This window comes from Myotis davidii, unplaced genomic scaffold (genome assembly GCF_000327345.1).
Source record: "Myotis davidii unplaced genomic scaffold, ASM32734v1 scaffold44, whole genome shotgun sequence".
NCBI classification, from domain to species: Eukaryota; Metazoa; Chordata; class Mammalia; order Chiroptera; family Vespertilionidae; genus Myotis; species Myotis davidii.
This window is the reverse complement of record NW_006299705.1, coordinates 346,545-366,692: the sequence shown is the minus strand read 5'-3', so window position 1 is coordinate 366,692 and position 20,148 is coordinate 346,545. Positions and strand designations below refer to the sequence as shown.

Here is a 20,148-nt window from a genome sequence, read left to right as displayed (position 1 = left end):
TGGAATGGGAATACAATATAAAAAGGTCTATTTTTAAAAAACCGTGCTACCGTTCTCAAACCTCTCATAAGCTCACATGCGACATGGGGATACCTAGGTATTGTAAAAACTGCATCTGTCTTACCAAGGGCTACAGAAAACCACTCGAAGTTGTTGGCCTTCTCACCCCTGGGACCCTCAACCCGTACTGCTCAGCAGGCAGCCATTCCCAAGGGCCAGGGCCCTGCGTTAGTCCAGGACCCTATCCCAGCCCTGTCTCCAGTGACCCGAGGCCACTTAGATCATCCCACCAGTGTCCATGAGGAGGATGGTAAAATGGCAAGGAGACATGTGAAACAGAGCACGGCCCCTGGTTAGCATGGCCTGTTCTCGACATGCATGATGCAGTCAACCAGGCCGCAGTAACTGGCTTAGCAGAGGAATGTCAGGTCCTGCAGGAGTCACCAAAGGGCATTTTCACTGACACCTGTGTGAAGGGGGAGAAGCCAGTGCAGTTCTAGAGACTCTCAATCCTAGAATTGCCCACCTGACGTTGTCTCAGGTGTTGGATTAGAATGCACACGTGCTAAGATGACTTTGTAACCTTGGGTTATACGCTTTTCTTAATCACACTGACCTCATTCACTCCATACACCCCAGCAGCTCACCTGGCTCAGGGTGGGTACTCAGAAAATCTGAGATCTGAGTTCATCATTCAAGTCCCCTCTCCCACGTGGCCTTGAATATCCCCATCCCTAACAGCAAAGGTCCCCAGACAGAGAGAGGCAGTGGTTCCCTTAGAGAAAAAACAACCCTAAACTTAAACACATTTAAGTCACCATTAGCGAACGTAATTCCATCTCAGGCTGAAAAGTCCCAGCTGACTGCTCCATGAGGAGCTGTGGGACTTGAGCGTGCCACTGCATCTCTGTGGGCCTTGTACCCTCAGCTTAAGTGGGGCCAATAGCCCAGTGAGTTGTCAGGTCTCTTCTTTCCCATGAAGTCCACTCCCACAGCCCCACCCCACCTGCAGCCCCCTCCCAGCTATGGCTCTGTGGCTGAGGGGGTCCTGGAGCCCTAGGGCTCCCCTCCAGCAGGCCCGTGCTCTCCGCATTTGTGACCAGGTTTGTGAGTGGGGGTAGGGGGGGTGGGGCCCAGGGGCAGGGGGCAGTGATCTTTTGAACAGTCCTAGCATAAATGAGGGTCAGTATTAAGCAAGCATTACTCTTCATAAACTAGTACTGACATCTAGCCAAAAGCCTTAATGGAAAAAGGTTCTTCTTTAAACAATAACTTTCTTTATCTTTAAGAAACATTGCCAAGGATGCAGAAGGAAATGAAGATGATCAAAGATGAGGATGCGCATTTCAACCTGGGTGTGAAGAGGCCCCCCTCTTTCCCCCACTGCCTGCAGCCAGTGGTTTCCCGGGGCAAAGCTCCCCAAAGACACCCCTTCCCAGAAGCTCTCAGGGGGCCTTTCTCCCAGTTCCGGTACGAACCTCCTCCCGGAGACCTGGATGGCTTCCCGGGGGTCTTTGAAGGAGGAGGGTCCCGGAAACGCAAGAGCGTGCCCACCAAGATGCCCTACACCCACCCCTCTGAGGAAGCCGCCCTGGGCCTCCACTCCGAGGAGAGCAAACTCCATGGCCACCCGAACTTCCCTCTGCTGTTCCCGCAGCCCCCGCGCCCCAAATACGACTCGCAGATGATCGACCTGTGCAACGTGGGCTTCCAGTTCTACCGCAGCCTGGAGCCCCTGGGCGGCAAGCGCGTCAAGCAGGAGCCGGTGAATCCTACTACCCCAAGGTGCCCCCGGGCCTCCTGTTCCCCTTCTTCGTGCCCACAGCCTCCCCGTTCCCCTTCAGCCGGCACGCCTTCCTGCCCAAGCAGCCCCCCGACCCGCTGCTGCCCCGCAAGGCGGAGCCCCCGGAGGGCGAGGAGGCCAAGCAGAAGGTGGAGCGGATGGACGTGAACGTGCAGATCGACGACAGCTACTACGTGGACGTGGGCGGGGCGCAGAAGCGCTGGCAGTGCCCCACCTGCGAGAAGTCCTACACGTCCAAGTACAACCTGGTCACGCACATCCTGGGCCACAGCGGGATCAAGCCGCACGCGTGCACCCGCTGCGGGAAGCTCTTCAAGCAGCTCAGCCACCTGCACACGCACATGCTCACGCACCAGGGCACGCGGCCCCACAAGTGCCAGGTGTGCCACAAGGCCTTCACCCAGACCAGCCACCTGAAGCGCCACATGATGCAGCACAGCGAGGTGAAGCCGCACAACTGCCGCGTGTGCGGCCGGGGCTTCGCCTACCCCAGCGAGCTCAAGGCCCACGAGGCCAAGCACGCCAACGGGCGCGAGAACATCTGCGTGGAGTGCGGCCTCGACTTCCCCACCCTGGCGCAGCTGAAGCGGCACCTCACCACGCACCGCGGGCCCATCCAGTACAACTGCTCCGAGTGCGACAAGACCTTCCAGTACCCGAGCCAGCTGCAGAACCACATGATGAAGCACAAGGACATCCGGCCCTACATCTGCTCCGAGTGCGGCATGGAGTTCGTGCAGCCCCACCACCTGAAGCAGCACTCGCTCACCCACAAGGTACGGGGGACCCCAGCCTGGGGCGGGCCACCTGGCTGAGCCTGGGGTCAGGGGCCAGGAGACCGCGCTGCTCCCCACCTCCGCCAGGAGGAGCTGTGCAGCCCTGGGCAGCGGCGCCCCTCCCCTGAGCCCTGATGTCCTCCCCTCACCTGCCAATGGGGAGAATGAGGAGACTAGCAATCAAGTCCTTTCCCCTGAGATGGGCCTAGAAATAAATAATGTGGACTGTTCGGAGAAGTGTGTGGGAAGGAGGAAGGAAGCAGCAGGTCTGTGTGCTCTGGCTTCTTCGTTTCCTAGAATTTCTAAAATTCTGTTTCTGGAAACGTCATTCAGGGTGCCAGCATGAGTGTGTCATCAGGCTTCATCTACCGGGGACCGGTGCTGTGCCTGAGTACATTCATCAGCGCCTTTTTCTAGAGAACTCTCTTGGTTCCTTGCTGCTGAAGCAGTGGTTTCCTTCCCCCCACATCTTCTCCCTCAACTGTGAGACCTGCTTCACGTGCAGGAGGCTCTGGGGGAACAGAGGCTGCGCCCAGCGGGGTCTGTGCTTCCCTGGTGGAGCCCCTGCGCAGTTGACTGTGGTGCCCCGTGGTTTGTATGGAGGAGGCAGGAGAGAGCATCCTTCTCTGGTTAGATTTTATCTTCCCTGAGCAGGGTCTTCAAGGAGAAATACAGGCCGACAGGTCTCAGTTCAGCCGAGTTTGTAACCAGAGCCCTGGAGTCATCCAGGGTGAACTAAAACAAGGCCCCAGTGGTGTCCCAAAATCTCACCCAGCTGAGCTGACTTGGGGCTGCTTTGAGCTTCTGAGAGGGAAGGTCTGCTCCACTGACCTTTACCTCACACCTTTGACCTCAAGTGGTTTTCTTGGCAAGAGAGACTTCCAGAAAGGCAGAGTTCCTAAAACATTCTTCAGTTCTGAAAGGTCCATGGAGGACTCTTCCCAGTCAAGATGCCCTTTAAATTCTGCCATGAAGGGTTTTATCTGATAGGTTAGGACATAGCACAGGGCATTTCTAGCTCCGCTGCAGCGATCAGATGTGTGGCTGCCTTATGAACACTGCAGACAGCTCCTGCCCCACACAAGGCACCAGCAGATAGCATCCAGAGAAGAGGGGCCTGCCGAGGGCAGGGACCATCAACAAAGAAACTACACTTCAGCCACCAAAGAGATAATTTTATGGGGCTCCTACGTGTGTGGGTAAGGAATCAAAGGTGCATTTTGAAACATAAAAATTCTGTAAGTCAAATGGGAAAACAGCCTGGTATCTGAAATAAGTCTCATTTAAATTAAGAAACAGAATGCATTTTAATAAAGGGTGTCAGCAAACAGTGAGGGGTAGTATTAATTGAATGCTTCTGTGTGGCAGCTGCTTTACTTTGCATGTAATCCCCTTCAGCAATGCTAAGAGCTACTTGTCGGTATCATTACTCCAAAATTGCAATTGAGACGCTGAGGCATGGGGCGGCCACCCAGAATCTCTGACTCCAGTACCTGAGCTCTTGAACCCTATTGCCAAGACTTCCCCTTCTTCACCCACTTCCCTCCCTTCCCCTAACAACTCCACAAACTCCCTCTCTGTGATTCTACTGATCCTTTTAGAGACACAGTAGCTTCCTATGTCCCCCAAAGTTGTGTCCAGGCTCCCATTCACTTGGGTTCGAGGCCACCCCACATGTGAATTTTACTTTTAACACAGATTTCTCTTTAGAAAATTCCAAAACAGTGATAAGTAGATACTTCTTGGTCCCAGCATGACTGGATCATAGCCAGTATAGAGACAATCTTGAGGAGGAAGATCCTAAGTAAATTTAATAAGCCATCAAGAAAATAGCTTTCATTAATTTCATAATTTTAAACTCACTGTTTGAATATGCAACACATATTTTAAATTGAGATATCTTCATTAGCATCAGTCTGTACTCCTCTGCAATAATTAGACTAGAGAGCATTCCAGGTTCTCATGGCTTACCTCTTCATCTTGAGATAAGGAAACCTTAACCAGGAAAGGCCACAAGACTTGCCTTAGGCCTGTGGTCTGCAAACTGCGGCTCACGAGCCACATGCGGCTATTTGGACGCTTGAGTGTGGCTCTTCCTAAACCTTAAGATGACCCTAATTGAGTTAATAACAATGTACCTACCTATATAGTTTAAGTTTAAAAAATTTGGCTCTCAAAATAAATTTCATCGTTGTACCGTTGATATTTGGCTCTGTTGACTAATGACTTTGCCAACCACGGCCTTAGGCTATGCAGCCAGTAAGTGGCTGGGCAGAGATCTGAACTCACTCTTGAGTGTCACAGGCTTATCAAAATGGAGGAATGGTACTTTCTTACCATGTCCCAAATTAAAGAACTGAAAATACAGGCAGGGAGAGGCAGAGCTAAGCATGGAACCCCTCCCTCCATAAGTCACTATAAATACCAGCCAAGATGGGATTTATAAAGTACAGTTGTTAGCTAGGCAACTTGATCTAAGCCTGTATTAACCTTAATTTTAATGCTAGAGTTCTTTAAATTTTCCTTCCAAAAAGTCCTTCTGGACCAAGATTCCTTGCAAAGGCTTTTACAGGGAAGCACTGGTTAGTCAGGATCAGTTAATATTCTATTCCTGCTATGAGTCCCTAGAAATGCTTTCAACTAAGGGCATTGATGCTTAAGTTTTTCAAACACTTCTCCACAAACAGCAAGGAAACCAGAAAATCTCCTTTTCTAATTCAGAAAGCTATCATCTGTCACATTTCTCTATAGGACAGAAGCTGGCTTACAGGAGGTTCTATACCCAAATCAAACAGAGATCATCTCAAGAGGTGATTATCAAGTTGTACTTTATAGAAGTGTGGATATAAGTTGTTCTTCTTGGATTTTCAAGTCCATTAATAAGAACTCAAGATATGGGAAATGATATTATCAGTTTGGGAGGTATTTTTCTCATTATCATGAAAGCAGGATTATAGATTCATTTCGAATATCATTCCACAGTGCTCTTACCAAAATCCCGTTAATCCCCAAGAACTGTTACTATAGAATTAACCCCAGCAGCAGCAGGGACAACAAAAGTATTAGCTTTCCTTTTCTCTAACTTTATGTAGTTTATGGTTTTTGGAGAAAAAAAAGATTATGTAATCAACATTTTTCAGGAAAATAGCAATTTAACAAGGCTAAAGCCACACCATTTGGAACTAAATATCTACCAACAAGTTCATCATGGATTATGCAGCAGAAAGAAAAACAAAGACTACAACCCAGATGAAAGCAGGTTACCTGCTAACCACAGTTGTTTTGAATCTTGCCTCCCTGCAGGGTGTGAAGGAGCACAAGTGTGGGATTTGCGGGCGGGAGTTCACTCTGTTGGCCAACATGAAGAGACACGTGCTGATCCACACCAACATCCGCGCCTACCAGTGTCACCTCTGTTACAAGAGTTTTGTGCAGAAACAGACCCTCAAGGCACACATGATCGTCCACTCTGACGTGAAGCCTTTCAAATGCAAGGTGGGCAGGGGGCCCTGGGAGAGTGCGGAAAGGGGGGCTCTGAGGGTTGTGCAAACGCCCATTGGGGAAGAGTCTCCAGGGAACCCTCTATTCCATTTCATCAGGACCACAGAAACTCAGAGTAAGTCCATGGCCAACCCCAGGCTCATCTGCTGCTCTTTCTCTCTTTCCACCACACCTTTGCTCACACCAACCCTCAGCTGGGCCCTGCTTGTCTCACTGCGGAATCAGTTCCTGGGGGTAGAGGCACCAGTAGAGGAAGGTCTGAGGGTGGAAGGACCACTTGGGGAATGAGATGGTTCAAGGATGAAGGGATGTGGAGAGCTCCTGTTCTAGAAAGGAGCAATCCAGTGTGGCCCTCTTCCCTGTACAAGCCAATGAGTAGAATACAGAAAGGAGTCAGAGAAGCTTCTAGCACTGCCCCCACTCCCATCTCACCCCTCCCCTCCTGCCCTCCTGATACGTGGGCTAAGTGGCATAACTTGAAGGCAGGTCTTCCAGAGAGGATGACAGGTATTCTGAGGCTAGCCCTCAGATGACCTCAGAAATGCTTGCTTGGGCCAAGGAATGAGTGTGAGCACAGTCATCTGAAGCATTTCTCACTTATTCCTATGGACCTGGAGCACCTTTGCTAAAGTCTCCATGTCACATTAACTTGCTTGGATTTTTATTTCATCAGCTGAGATAATGTGTGAGCTGAAGATTTGTAAAACCCAAGGCACTGATTGGTGTCACTCAGAAATGCTTGGGCTTCCCAGGCTGTCCCCTCCCAACATTATTGCTCTTCACTTCTAAGAGGAAAAGGAGTCTTGCTCAGGATTGGGTAGTTTCATCCAAGGAATGTACCAGCATGGGTCATTGAATGCACGTCTTGAGGAGGGAGCTGAGGGGAAGAAGAGGGAAATCACCATGTTCAGCTAACGGCTAAGCTTTTCTGTTGGAAATAGAAGTTTCTCTTCTCTCTGTTACTGCATGTCTGATGCGGTCCAAATGATATTCTCAGTTGATTCCTATTTCTGAAGTAGGGTGTTCTGCTTCCAGGGGCTGTTCGTGCGTTCATGCCCCTGCAGCATGTCTCCCCACTTGAAGGAACCCCCTGTGAAGCCAAGTTCTTTCCTGTGTTGGCCACTCCTGGACAGGGTGAGAGGGGTCAGGAACCAGAGCTTCCCTAGACCTGTGTGGGCATTCTCCGGAGGTGGGGGAGGGAGATTTCTCCCTCCAGCCCTTTTCCTGCCACCCACTTGTGTTTCCCCTCCTTTCCTTCAAGTTCTAGTAGTTTGAAAGTCAATTTATGTCCATCTTGAGTCATCTGAGCTGAACAGGGAGGAAGCTGCATGTAGGACCTGGTACAAAAGGAACATGTGAGGCCCTTTGTTCAAATATTAGGAAGAATTTAAGATAGTAAAAACAGAGCATTATGCAGAACTCAGGACCCTTCTGAGTTTGGGGTCCTGTGTGACAGCCTAGGCTGCACACCTTCCTGCGTGAGCCAGTGGACACCATAGACCAACTCCTCTCTCTCTAGGCACTTCTTTGATTTCCTACCCACTTCACTCAGCCCTTTGACCCCTGCACTTTTAATAGAGCTGTTTCTGCCTGCCAGGGCTTCCTGTCCTCTACAATGGAGGTGCAAACAGGAGCTCTTTTCCACGCTTCATTCCTGTGCTGAATTTACTCTTGGACTTCAAGCACATTCTCTATTTTTTATCTTATCAACTGGTGGTAGAGAGCACATAAAGTTGTTAAAATATGAAGGGAGCCATTGCATAATTAGCCATTGCATAGTTCCCTAAAATTTCACACCTGTCCAGTCCAACCAACTCCCATCTCCCCCTCATCAATTCAGGTCCAGAAGTAGTGGTTAAACCAGGAAGAAAACATCTCTGAAACAGAGGGATATGTCAGGGGGCAGAGCCAATACAGGAGGAGGGCTTGCAGGCTATGTGTGATTTGGGGCCACAGAGACAGTCTTATTTCTTTATATCAGGGGCCTCAGAGGGGCCTGGAGGATTTCATGGCCCTGGTGGTATCTGAGGATTTAGAGGGTTCTCTCTGGTACCGGTTCATAGAAGACTGTACAATGCAAGTACAAGAAGGGCCCAGTGATGCAGTGAGCCAGCCTGGCTTGATGTTTCAGGCCTCCCTTCATAAACAACTGCTCCCTCTTCCCCAGTGATAGGGCACCACACATGGGTGTCTGATGGCTAACTTTATGGCTCAGAAACTCAACTCGACTTCTCCTTGAGTGTGCATTAGGCTCTGGATATCTGGTCACACCATGAGAGGGGGACTTGTAGCCTAAAATGCCAGCTCTGAAACACAGTTTATACTCTCCAAGGGGAGATGGGTCTGGAGCAGGAACTGGGATGGTATCTTCAGGGTCACTTCTTCCTGGGACCTAGGTCTCTCAGCAGCTGTAGGTCAGGAGGCCTAGAAGAGTGCATATACTAGTATCATTAGAACAAAAAGAATTGGATATTAAAGGTGAATTTTTAAAAAAATCAAACGCAGGTGGCCCTTCTCCATTCTTAGACTTTTCTAAAACAAGAACAGGTGTCAGTCACCTTGAATAAGAGCTCTCTGTCTCCTGGAAAGTGCCAGAAACATACCACAGGTTCTTCCTCTATTTGTTCCCATCTCCCTGCAAAGTGCCACCCTGCTCAGTGTCCCCTTTCTACTATCACCCTCCTCACTTCAAAGGCATTTCAGAGCCTGTCTGAGTTCACAGGCTATGTAATGGGCCTCTGTGTGTTGGAAAACTAGCTCCAGATGCCACAGTGAAATGGATCACCTTGAGAGGATGTCCTGCGGACTTTGATTCCCATCCATGTTGTGCTAGATTCTTGGAAGTCTGGCCTTGGGTGGAGCTTGTTGGGGATTTGAGAGTTGGGAAAGGAATGGAGGGCTTATTGCTGTGTAATCCAGAGCCTTCAGAGAGGAGTGGCTGGCAGGCTACATCGTGATGGTGGAGAACAGGGCCAGACAACTAACCAAGGCTTGATCATGGTAACAGGGTAGGCATTTCCTTCACAGGATTGGCATGGCTGGGGTGGGGGTAGGGGAGAAGAAGGGCAGGCCTTGCTCCTGCCATACTCTGAGAGGTAGCTCTGTCTCCTTTACCCCAACCGTGAAAAAAAAGAAAAAAGGAGATTCTTTAAGTAACAGATTCTAATTTCTTGGGACTCTCCCCACTAAAAATCCTTCCTAAAATAAACCCCTCCCCCTGTTGCAATATGAACTGGTTCTCTTCAGTCCGTGCTCAGTGGAAACAGCTGTCCTCAGCAAGCAGCAAAGTTCGCTCACGGTGGGATTAAGCAGTAACAATAGAATGGAAAATTAGAGGAGAAGAAAGGTTTCCATTCTGTTTCTTTTTCTTTCCTTATAAAAAGAAATTACTGCCCTTCTGGGCTCTTTTGCTATTGGCTCGGCTCCTGGACTCCTAGCTCTTGGAGCCAGCTGGAGCTGGTCCAGAGACCTGCGCCTGTGCACTTAAGCTTGTTTCAGAAAGATGCTTCCCAGATTCTGCGTAAGCACGCGGGGGTCGACTTGGATGCTATCCTTGTAGCAGCCACACTCCATAAAAGCAAAGAACCAGCTGCCGTCTTTGGGAAACCTGTCCAGGAAAAGCAGCCATCCAGAATTTCCGGGACACATTCTCCTTTGAGATGGGTGAAGCCGGGAGCTGCCTAAGTTATGAATCACCAGGTCATCTGCAGCCTGGTCTGATGCAGAGGCCTGAAGGCCAAGGGCAGAGCTGCTGGAAGAGGATGAGGTCTCCTTGAAAAGGTCCCCACCGCCTCTGCCAAACAGGCCCCATCTTCCCTTCCGGCTCTTGGATGCCTCGTGGGGGAGAAACCATGTGGGGACTTTTAGGGGCTCAGTACTTGGAACCAAGGCTCTCAGGCTGGCATTGAGGGGGTTAAGGCAGTGACCAGATAGCAGCCTTTTGGCAGCAAAGCCCTCCTCGGGCAGAAGGAAGGATATAGCTGTATGAACTGCCTGCTTAACAATGCCTCACATGTCCCCAGGGGCCAGCCTGCAAATAGATTTCATCTTGCTTTCTCTTGTACTTTTCAAAGCTTCCTGTTTTCTCACGGCCCTTTTGGACAGTTTACAGTCTCTCTCTCCCTCCCTCCCTCTCTCTCCCTTTGAGGAAAGGAACACCCTTCTTATTAAAAGAGAGAGAGAGAAAAGAATGTAAGGGAAGGGCAGCTTAGCGGAGGCCATTCTCCTGGGCTGCAGGCTGCAGCTCTTTGACCTTTACTCCCAGAATAGGAAAACACAGGCTTCCTGGCGCATCCCAGTCCTCAGGCTCACACAGGCTGGTTGGCACAAAGCAGTGTGGCTCTTCTTGGCTTCGTGGGCCTCTGGCCCCCGCCCAGCCTCTGCCCCGCTGCACACAGCCGCCCGGGCTTCTCCGTGGCTCTGTGGCTCTGGCTGTCAGCATCATGGCTGGGACTCATGGGAAGTTGCCTGAGGCATCTCCAGGCCCTGGGTCAGGGAGGGAAGAGGCACTGGGGAGCTGGAATTTGGAACTCCTATGAAGATGAGGAACAGGGCTCCTGTCAGCTGTTTAGCGGGCTGAGGATCAGGAAGCCAGATACTGGGTTCCCCCAAAATCTGCAGTCTAAGAGGAATCTTCTCTTTCCATCCACATTTCCCAGTGCTGGATCAGGCACAACTGCCTCCATCTCTGTTATGCTTCAGGTAACCTGGCAGGTATTTACACAAAGGATCCCTCACTTCCTTCAGTATTCCCTGCAAATAATTTGCTTTGAAAAGACAGTACCCCCATCTTCAAAGATCTTCCTATTTCTGGAAGGTAAGAGCATAGTACAGAATAATGATAGTAATAAAAACTCATATTTATTGAGCTCTATTTGCCAAACCCTTTACATGAATTGTCTCATTTGATCTTTATAAAAAACTATTACTATCATCGACATTTTAGGGAAGAGAAAATGGAGAGCTCATTCTCTATCCCTCTGAGGTCTCACCATCACCTCTCTGCTCTGCCCTCTCAAAGCCTAATGGCCCATGCAACCCACTATGAAAGGACAGTTCAAAACATTTGTTCCAATTTTCTATTAAATGTTGAGGTCCACCTACTTCTTGACAAGTAGGTATAAATGTGGGCATTGATGGGAAAGCTGAGACTTCATATCAGGCTCACTAATATCCCTCATTAGAGAACTGGGAGTTTAAGAGGGGTGGGCGGTTGAGATGACCACCTCAAGAGGAACGCTGTCCTCTCCACTCCAGCAGCGTCCCCCTCCAATACCTGCCCGTATCTGAATCTTCGCAGACCTGGGCGGGAGATGATGCAGCAAGTATTGCCTTGAGCAAACTCGTAGCCTCACCTGTTGCGATGAAAGGGGCCTTGACATTGATGGCTGCGTTTCTCAGAAGAAGAAACTAGGGTTATGATGCTCCCTCTCACCCTGACTTCTTCCTTCTAGTCTAACTTCCTTCCTCTGCTACAGGGACTATGCTTGGAGCTCGTATCTCAAACCACAGCACCATCTTTAATGGACCCAGTCTTCTTTCTCTGGTCCCCCTTTGCTGGATACTGAGGTTAGCCACAAAGACAAGGAAGGTAGCCCTAGCACTTCTGAAGGTGCTTTCGGCATCTTTCGGAGTTCACATACCTCCACTCAGCCTGGGAGAGCTCTCCATTGGCGGCCCAGGAAGCTACGTAAACCATGAAGGATAACTCTGGTAAATAAAAATTAATTTTTACCAATAGCACGGCAAGCAGTCTCCTTTACCAATCGCACATCAGAAAATATAGCTTCCCGGTCATGTCCCACAGTGGACCTTCCCTGAGGCCATGGGCCTTGACTTCAGGGGACAATATCAATGTCCCAATGTCCCCACGTAGCATTGACATGTCCCAGGAAGTTTAGTCGTGAATGAATTGAGTCAGAAAAGAAATATTAGAATAGAAAAACACACACTGGGCTTTGATAAAGGATCATAAAATGTTGCTTGTCTAAGGCCGAGGAAGATTCTAGGAAATGCCCCGTGATAGCCATTGTGATGTATGCACACCTCTGTGTGTGTGGGGAGAGAGGTGAGGGGAAGGGAGGTGGGACCTTGGGGCAGGTGAAGTGCAGGGTCTTCTCTGACCCCAAAGTTATAGCAGTTGTGGCAGCAACAGTGATTGATCATTATCACAACAGTGACAGTGACCTTGCCTGTGCCTAAGATTGAGGGCGATATCTAAAAATGTTTAATGAAAAGGCTATTCTTGTGGCAAAACAAACCCCCCAAAAGGGCACTCTATACATTCTTCAAGGTTAGGCTAAAATCCCATCTCTTCTATAAGACCCTTTCAGAAGTCCAGCTTCTAATATCTCGGCAACCATAGATAATAACTAACAGTGGAATTTCGCCCTTCATGGGATTCAAGTGCAGAAGGCACCCATCTTGTCCTTTCAGTTTTCTCAGTTGGCCTGTAGGACCGTGAGACCCATTTAGGCTTGGGTTAGCACAGTAGCCCAACTGATCCTCCAGCCTCCAGCTCCTCTCTCCCTGCATGTCTTCTTGTTGGGCAGCGGGGAGGGGGAAGGAGGTAGAGCTAATTTTGCTGTTTATGAGTCGTCTGCTGCAGCATCATGCCAAATAATTAGGAACCAAATGAAATATGCTTTTTCTAAAATGACCGTGACTTGAATATCTAATGCAGAATCTTTAGATTCAAAGCTTTTGTTTTTCTGTAGCCAGAACGGAGAACTGCATAAACTAAGCTAATAAATAGATCACAAAAGGTTTCCAGAACTTGCACACATGTGCAAAACTTAGGTTGATAATATCTTAATACATTGTCTCTATTGAAAATAAAAGTAAGCAAATATCCATCCCACATGTAGGACTCCTGAAGAGGTTGAAATTAGACCAACTCTCTCAGTCTTTCCCTTCTTGGGTCACCATTTCCAAATGAATGTGGTGTGCACATACTCTGAGTACTGAGTGTGGGAATTCATCTTTGCTAGTAAGGAAGTAAAAAGGGAAAAAGTACTTAAAACTCCCAAATATGAATCACTTAAAAATACAGAACCAACCATTCATTATCCATGTGTGGATTATCTGTGACGAATTTATAACCCCAGGCTGGCTTCCTCCTACCATCAGCATTCTTTTGAGCTAATCTCTCAAGGTCTGCCCATTTGTTAGGTCTGCCCATTCTGCCAAGGCTAGCTCAACTCTCACCTCCATAGCCACATGAGGAAAACATTGCCTTCCTTAACAAGAAGTCAATCCAGAATCCCCAACAATGGCCCTGAAAATCCCTCTCAGGAAGAGAGGAAAACTGATGTCAGCTTTAGAGGACGCTGTACTCCAGTCCTCTCTCCGTGGTATCTCTCACTCCGTACTGGCTTCTGAGGTTGGGGTGGGACGGGGAATGTTCCTCCCTTGACACTGTGTCCAAGCACAGCCAAGGAAGGGCTGGAGTCTCCAAACCCTGCCTTGCTCAGGCTTGGGGACAACGAGAGCAAGCAAAGCACACTCTCCCCACCTGCAAACAGTGCCTTGGAAGAGACAGTGTCTCTTCTGAAAGAAGTTGGAGAACCACTGTTGTGGTCCATCATGCATTTGCACTTTAATGGAAATAAAGAGAAATGACAAAGAAAAAAATGAATAAAACTTGTTTACTTCTTGTATACCTGAGATAATATTTCCAGTACTTCAAACCTCTCCCCAGAGAAAAGACACTCCTTCCTTTACATGTCTCCATCTTCCTTTTGACTTTGAAATTCATTCCAATAATTAGCACATTTAAAAATTAGAAAAGTATGGTGTGGTGGCTGACCACGTGGCCTCTGGTGTCCAATGACCTGAGGTCATTATCCCAACTCCAGCACCCACTAGCTGTGTGCCTTGGCCAATCTTAATCCCTCAGTTTGTCCATCTGTAAAATGGGGGTGACAACAGTACGCACCTCATAGGATTGATGTGAAAAATAAGTGTGACATTCCATGGCAGACTGGCGATAGTACCTTCCATATTGCAAATGCTCCATAAATATTAAGCAAGTAACTGTATCGTTATTATTCAAGTGAAGCACACTTTGAGCAATTGCTTTTCAGATCAGCTTTTCTCCTTTCCAAAAGATGCAAAAGAAGCTTTAATAGCTTTGTGATTTTTACCTTGAGTTTTAAATCCTTTACCACAGGAACAAAATCTCAAGAGACCACCCCTATCTGCTGCGCCTCTGCGCCTGGGCACAACCACCCCCTCCTTGACTTCCACGGGGACATTTTCTTTGCAAGCCACTTGAAATGCCCCGATTCAAGCAAAGGGCCTCACACGGGCCTGGCTGTGGGTTCACGGGGGCGGGGTCCCTTGCCTGCAAGTAACCTGTGTTCTCCTTGTCACTGTCTCGAACAGCTATGCGGGAAGGAGTTCAACCGGATGCACAACCTGATGGGCCACATGCACCTGCACTCTGACAGCAAACCCTTCAAGTGCCTCTACTGCCCCAGCAAATTCACCCTGAAGGGGAACCTGACTCGCCACATGAAAGTCAAACACGGTGTCATGGAGCGGGGCCTCCATTCTCAAGGTATTAATCTTCCATGAAGCCCCCATGCCTGTGAGGCCAGTGGGTAACAAATGGGCAGTGACCTTGTTTACAGGGGGCTTCGCTTTATTCTTATGGTTGAAAAAGGGAGTATAACTTTCAAGACTACAGCAGGGTAGCAGGAGCAAGCTGACAATGTTATGATAACAAATAAAATGCTAAGATCTGAAGGCAGCAAGTACAAATGAAGTCTAGAAAGACAACTGGAACATTGTAATGATGCCAGCTTCAGGCTGGAGGGACTTCCGTTGTCCCCGTTCTACAGATGGGGGAACTGAGGCTTCCCAACATTAATTTGCCAGAAGTTGGTCAACTGAAAACTGGCAGAGCCAGGATTTGAACACCGACCTTTCTGACTCTAAAGCCTGTCTTGTGTACACTTTGCCACACAGCTGTTAAAGGGCATGCGGTTTTTCCCCCCTTTTGGGAAAACAGGTCTGCAAGCTCTGTTGTCAGCAGAGATCTGTCTGTAGCAGGCAGGAGCCTCCTCTTACCTGTTCAGGACCAGACAGTGGGAGCCATGTCTCCCTCCCTGAGTCCGGACTGAATGGATGGAAAGCTCTCGCCTTGTTTGTCAGTCCCAGGGCCCCCAGAGTTCATGTTCCAGATCTGCTGAACTTGGCAGGTTGCTCCTTGGTCACCTAACCAGGCAGTCTTTCAATAGGCAGTAAGTGCAGTCCATCCTAGGCGTGTGCTCTGAGCCGTGGCAGCAGTGAGGGACGGAGACCAGCTTTGTCCTCTGGGAGGTCTGCGTGGAGGGAGAGAAGACATATACAGAGGTAACTTACATGGTATTAGCTGGCCGCTCTTTTCTGGTCAGTAGTATGATCAAAGCACAGAGCTCATTCCCACAATTCCCCAAAGCAGACTGTGTTGTTCTCATGTTATACAAGAGGAGGCCAAAGCCGGGGGGTGTGATATGAACTGCTCAAGGTCAATCAGCAAGTCTGAAGGCAGAACTGGGGTTCCAATTCAAGAATTTCTGAGTCAAGCCAGTGCTCACCACACCAGGTGAAAACACAGGTGACTCATTTGTGTTTGCTCTTCCTCCCACCCTTTTCCAAAAGAGATGGTCAGATAGGCACACCTATTCATAAACAAGGAGCACACAACAGAATGATTGTGATTTTCAGATTTTTACAATGTCACCTTGCCTCCTGGGTGACAGGGAACTGTGGTCATAAAGCAAGGCCTAGAGTTGGTGCAAAAGCCCTGAAAAATTCTGGTTAAAAATCAAAAGCAATTTCTCCACCCTAACCATGTTTTTCACCTGAATTATTCTTCACGTCTCTGAGCGGCTTCCCAAGTTAGGCCTGGATTTTTCCAGAACAGGTGAAGTGTGTTCAGTCGCCAGGGCTGGAGACATAGAAGGCCATGATGAGACAGGCCTGCACCTGAACGCCTAACCTGCTCACCACAGCTTGTCCCTATGGACACTCAAAAGCCTAGCAGGCACCTGACAACTCTATCATTCTGGAAAAATAAAGAACATCACTATATATCACAGAGCTGCTTTGAAAACTTTTAACAGACTTGCAACTATTTTAATGTTTTCATCTACAAAAGGGGTCAGTAATTTTTCATTCCAGTTTTTGAAATGGCTCAAAATCCAAGGCCCAGATCAAAAAGACCCTCCCTGTGCCCCCAACAAGATTAAAGCTATAGACAGCTTCCTTGCCTGACGGCATCTTGAGGCTGGCAGCGCTGGACATCAGCTTCCTTTGTGTTTCCCCACCCAGAAGCCTGGTCCTCCTGTGGTGCCGCAGGCTCTGGCTGCAGCCCAGGCCTATCCCTCCCAGTTCGCCTCTCCAGCCACCCCCACCTGTTCCTCGGGGCCTTACTACGGCCAAGATCAAATCAGGTGGAGCCCTGCCACGGCCTGTTGGCTCCTGGAAAGTGTGTGGACAGTCCTCAAACTAAACTAACAGTGAGGCCCTCTCACATCACTGTACCTGATAGCAGGGACACTTGTAGTTGGACACAGGGCCTCTGGGGTCCCCAGAGGACCTCTTTATGAGATATCTTTTTTTTTTCCAGGGTGGAAATATCTTTAATATTGTTTTATCTTTTTTCTTTTTCTTTTTTATTGCTTAAAGTATTACAAAGGGTATTACATATATGTCCTTTTTTTCCCTGGCCTCCCCTATCCCCCAGTGTCTTATGTCCATTGGTTATGCTTATATGCATGCATACAAGTCCTTCAGTTGATAAAAGAAATGCTTGCTGAAAAAAAAAAAGAAATAAAAAGAAAAAATGTCAAAAATCACCTCATTTTTTAGATTGTTGACAACCTTTTTTTAAGAGACAGAGACAGGAAGAGGGAATGAGTGAACTGGGTCTACACTATAAATATATATAATAAGTATATATGTTTTATACTTAAAATATATAGAGAATACCTCTTTATGTTATTAGGTCTCTACATCTCCCACACACAGTTCATTGTGTGGATGCACTATTATTTATTTAAACAAACCTCCACCATTAAATAGATACATTGTCGTCACAGTTTCATTATTAAAAATGTGGTGATGAGCACACTCACACACAGACTTGTTCACCTGCAAATTTGCATAGTTTAAATTCTCAGTAATTGCTAAGTGTGAGCAAGGCTTGTTTTTAGATTTTGGCGCATGTTGCCAAATTCACCTTAGAGGGGTCACCCCCATGTAGATTTTTTCTGGGAGTTTATCTATTCTTAAACTGTAAAATCAAGCTACACTGAACGGCCCTGGGTACCACCAGCCACCCCTTTTCAAAGGCTTTTCCAGGGCCTGAAGGCTGCCTCTGCTCTCACAGGTTTTGGAAGGGGGAGACTCGCCCTGGCGCAGGCGGGGGTCCTGAGGAGTCTGGAGCAGGAGGAGCCCTTCGACCTGTCCCAGAAGCGCCGGGCCTTCCAGTCTGACGGGGAGAGCGCCAGGGGCAGCTCCTGCCACGAAGAGGAGGATGAGGACCACTGCTGCGAGGTGGAGCGGGACAGCCCAGGTCCGGCCTCGCGGAGCAGGCAGCGCTGCGTGCCCCAGGATCTCTCCACCAAGCCGGAGACGGCCCCCCGGGCGCCCCAGGAAGCCTGCGAGGAAGAGGAGGAGGAGGAGGAGGAGGAGGAGGCGGCCGTGCAGAAGGAAGGACGCCAGGAGAAGAGCAAGGACAGCCATGGGGCAGAGGGCGGCCAGGAGAGAGATGGCGCCCGCAGAGAGGAGTGTCCCAGCCTCAGGGCGCTGCAGAGCGCACGGCGGGGGGCCTCCTTTTCTGATTACTTGTATTTCAAGCACAGAGATGAGACTTTAAAAGAATTACTGGAGAGGAAAATGGAAAAACAAGCAGTGCTTTTAGGTATCTAAGTGGAGAGTTTTAGAATTACACTTGGAAATGAGACGCAGGCAGTTCAAATATAGCTTTCTGCACGAGCTGTCATTCGCTGGCGACTGGCGACTGGCTCGCATCTTCACAGATGGCTCAGACTCCGTGAGCAGGGGCGTCCTCAGCCAGGGAAATGCTTCCCGGGTCATTCCGGGCCCTTGATTTTTAACGTCTCTCCGGTGTTATTTCTGCCTCTCCAATGCGAGACGCTGTGCACATTCTTCTAGGCATCTGATTGTAGGCCGATGCTGAGGTGCTTATAGAAATCCTACTTTTCTTTGACTACTATACAAGGTAAATTTCTTTCAAGTGGCAAAACTATGGTGCTTGACATGATTCCTAATTAATGACTGTTTAGTTGAATGTGTGAAAGTTACAATATTTTTTCAGATAGATGAAAATATGAGTAGTTGTATATATAAAAGTTGCCTTTATTAAAAAACAAACAAACGAACAAAAAAACACAAAAATACCAGGAATGACACAGGAGTTATTGAAAAGGAGTGTTCTCATATAGTCATTGCAGAAATAAGACAAAGTTTCAAGAGAAAATGAATAATTTTGACTAAGGAAAGCCCAGCCATGCTTAGGTTCCTGCCTGGGTCCGCCTTGCTGGGCTCCAGCCCCCTTCATTGGTGCGGCCTTAGGAGCGGATTTGCAGATGACGCCCAGTGCTCGCGCCTGCGTCCGATTGGAGCTCCCTCCTGGAGCCCTTGCTAATGCAGCTGCAAGAGGAGTTGTCACCCTGTGAGCAGCTGGCTGCTCCTTGGGGCTAGAGCGGGGGCAGTAGGGGAAGGCTTCTCCGTGAAACCCAAGGTCTGACTTGTTTGGAGAATTAGAATAACCCGCAGCGAATCACCAGTAGGGGAGAGTCGGGGCTGTGTTCTCAATGTGCCTGCGCGTTAGAATCAGCTTGGGGAGCCCTTTTAACAATACCTCATGTGGGTCCTCAGCCTCTGAGACTCTGATTAAATTGGCCTGAGTGGAGCCCCTGCTTCGGTTATTTTCTAAATTGCCCCATGATTCTTCCATGCAGCCAGGGTTGAGAAACACTGACTGGGCTAAAATAGTGACTCCCAGGACCCCCTCCCAGGGACTCCATAAATATCTCTGTGTCTGGCTTCAGACTCATTAGGAGAGAGAGAGCAGGAGACCTCAACATCATACTGCTGACTTAGGCTTTTCACCTGTTCAGTAGGGACACACACAGTATGAACACATACTTCCTATATTTCAAGATGATGCCTGAGATGTTTATGGTCACTTAATATGTTTTAAAGTACATAGCCAGCTTGTAGTGACTAATCACGTCTTCCTAGATGCTTGAATCGTGATTCCAGTGACTGCCCATGATTAGAACGGGTGGGCTGAGCCCGTAGGTAGGCTTCCCTTAGGCACGGCACCGAGTATCGCAGTGCGGACAGGATGTCACTTATGTGTGACTGACCATACGCAGGAACCCGCTGGTACTGTGTCTGTGTTTATGTAAAAACTGCCTCTAGGTTGGTAGTTTCAACTCTTATTTGTAGAGCTAGGTACTGTTTATTATTTTGCTTCCTCTCCTCTCAAAGTTCCCGATACATTTCCTTAGAAGACCTGGCCCATCTCTGACTGCTGGGTGCTAGCTTTTCCTCTTGGCCACGGTGCTTCCCCATCAGTCTCATCTCGTCCTCATCACTTACCCGGGCGCTTTGTCAATTCCTGATGCATTTCTCCTGCCACTGTGCCTAAAGCTCCTCCCTTCAGCCCCCCCACCACCCAGTGTCAAAGCTGCTTAGGTTTCCTGCTGCCACCCATGTCCTTAGGTCAGAGCACCTGCAAAGGGATGCTGATGGATGGTGTGGTTTCTGCAGTGACAAACACAACTCTGGGCCAAGAACCTGTCCCAAGTCCTCAGAGGGGCAACTTGCTTTCCACTCATTATTAATATGGCTCATTGATGCCCTGATGAACTCACCCAGGAGGCGGGCCATGAGGTCTGTGAGGTCCCGGTCCATACTTACTCTTTCAGCAGTTGTGTGTGGAGGAGCTACTATGAGGGCTGCAGACTTCCAGTTTGTTCTGGGTCTGGCTAGCTGGAAAAGGAACCAGGGAATCTAGAATAGCAAGCTCTAGTCCTCTCTGACCAC

At 48.8% G+C, this 20,148-nt stretch overlaps 1 protein-coding gene across 1 annotated transcript in view; it reads left to right on the top strand.

Moving 5' to 3' along the window:
- Nucleotides 1–18,585, top strand: part of ZNF366 (zinc finger protein 366) — a 60,976-nt gene extending 42,391 nt beyond the window's left edge. Inside the window, 5 exon segments of the mRNA XM_006775427.2 lie at nt 1,290–1,772; nt 1,775–2,580; nt 5,884–6,075; nt 14,467–14,641; nt 17,459–18,585. Coding sequence (XP_006775490.1) covers nt 1,290–1,772; nt 1,775–2,580; nt 5,884–6,075; nt 14,467–14,641; nt 17,459–18,000 — 2,198 coding nt within the window. The 3' untranslated portion in view covers nt 18,001–18,585.
- The last annotated feature ends 1,563 nt before the right edge of the window (nt 18,586–20,148 follow it).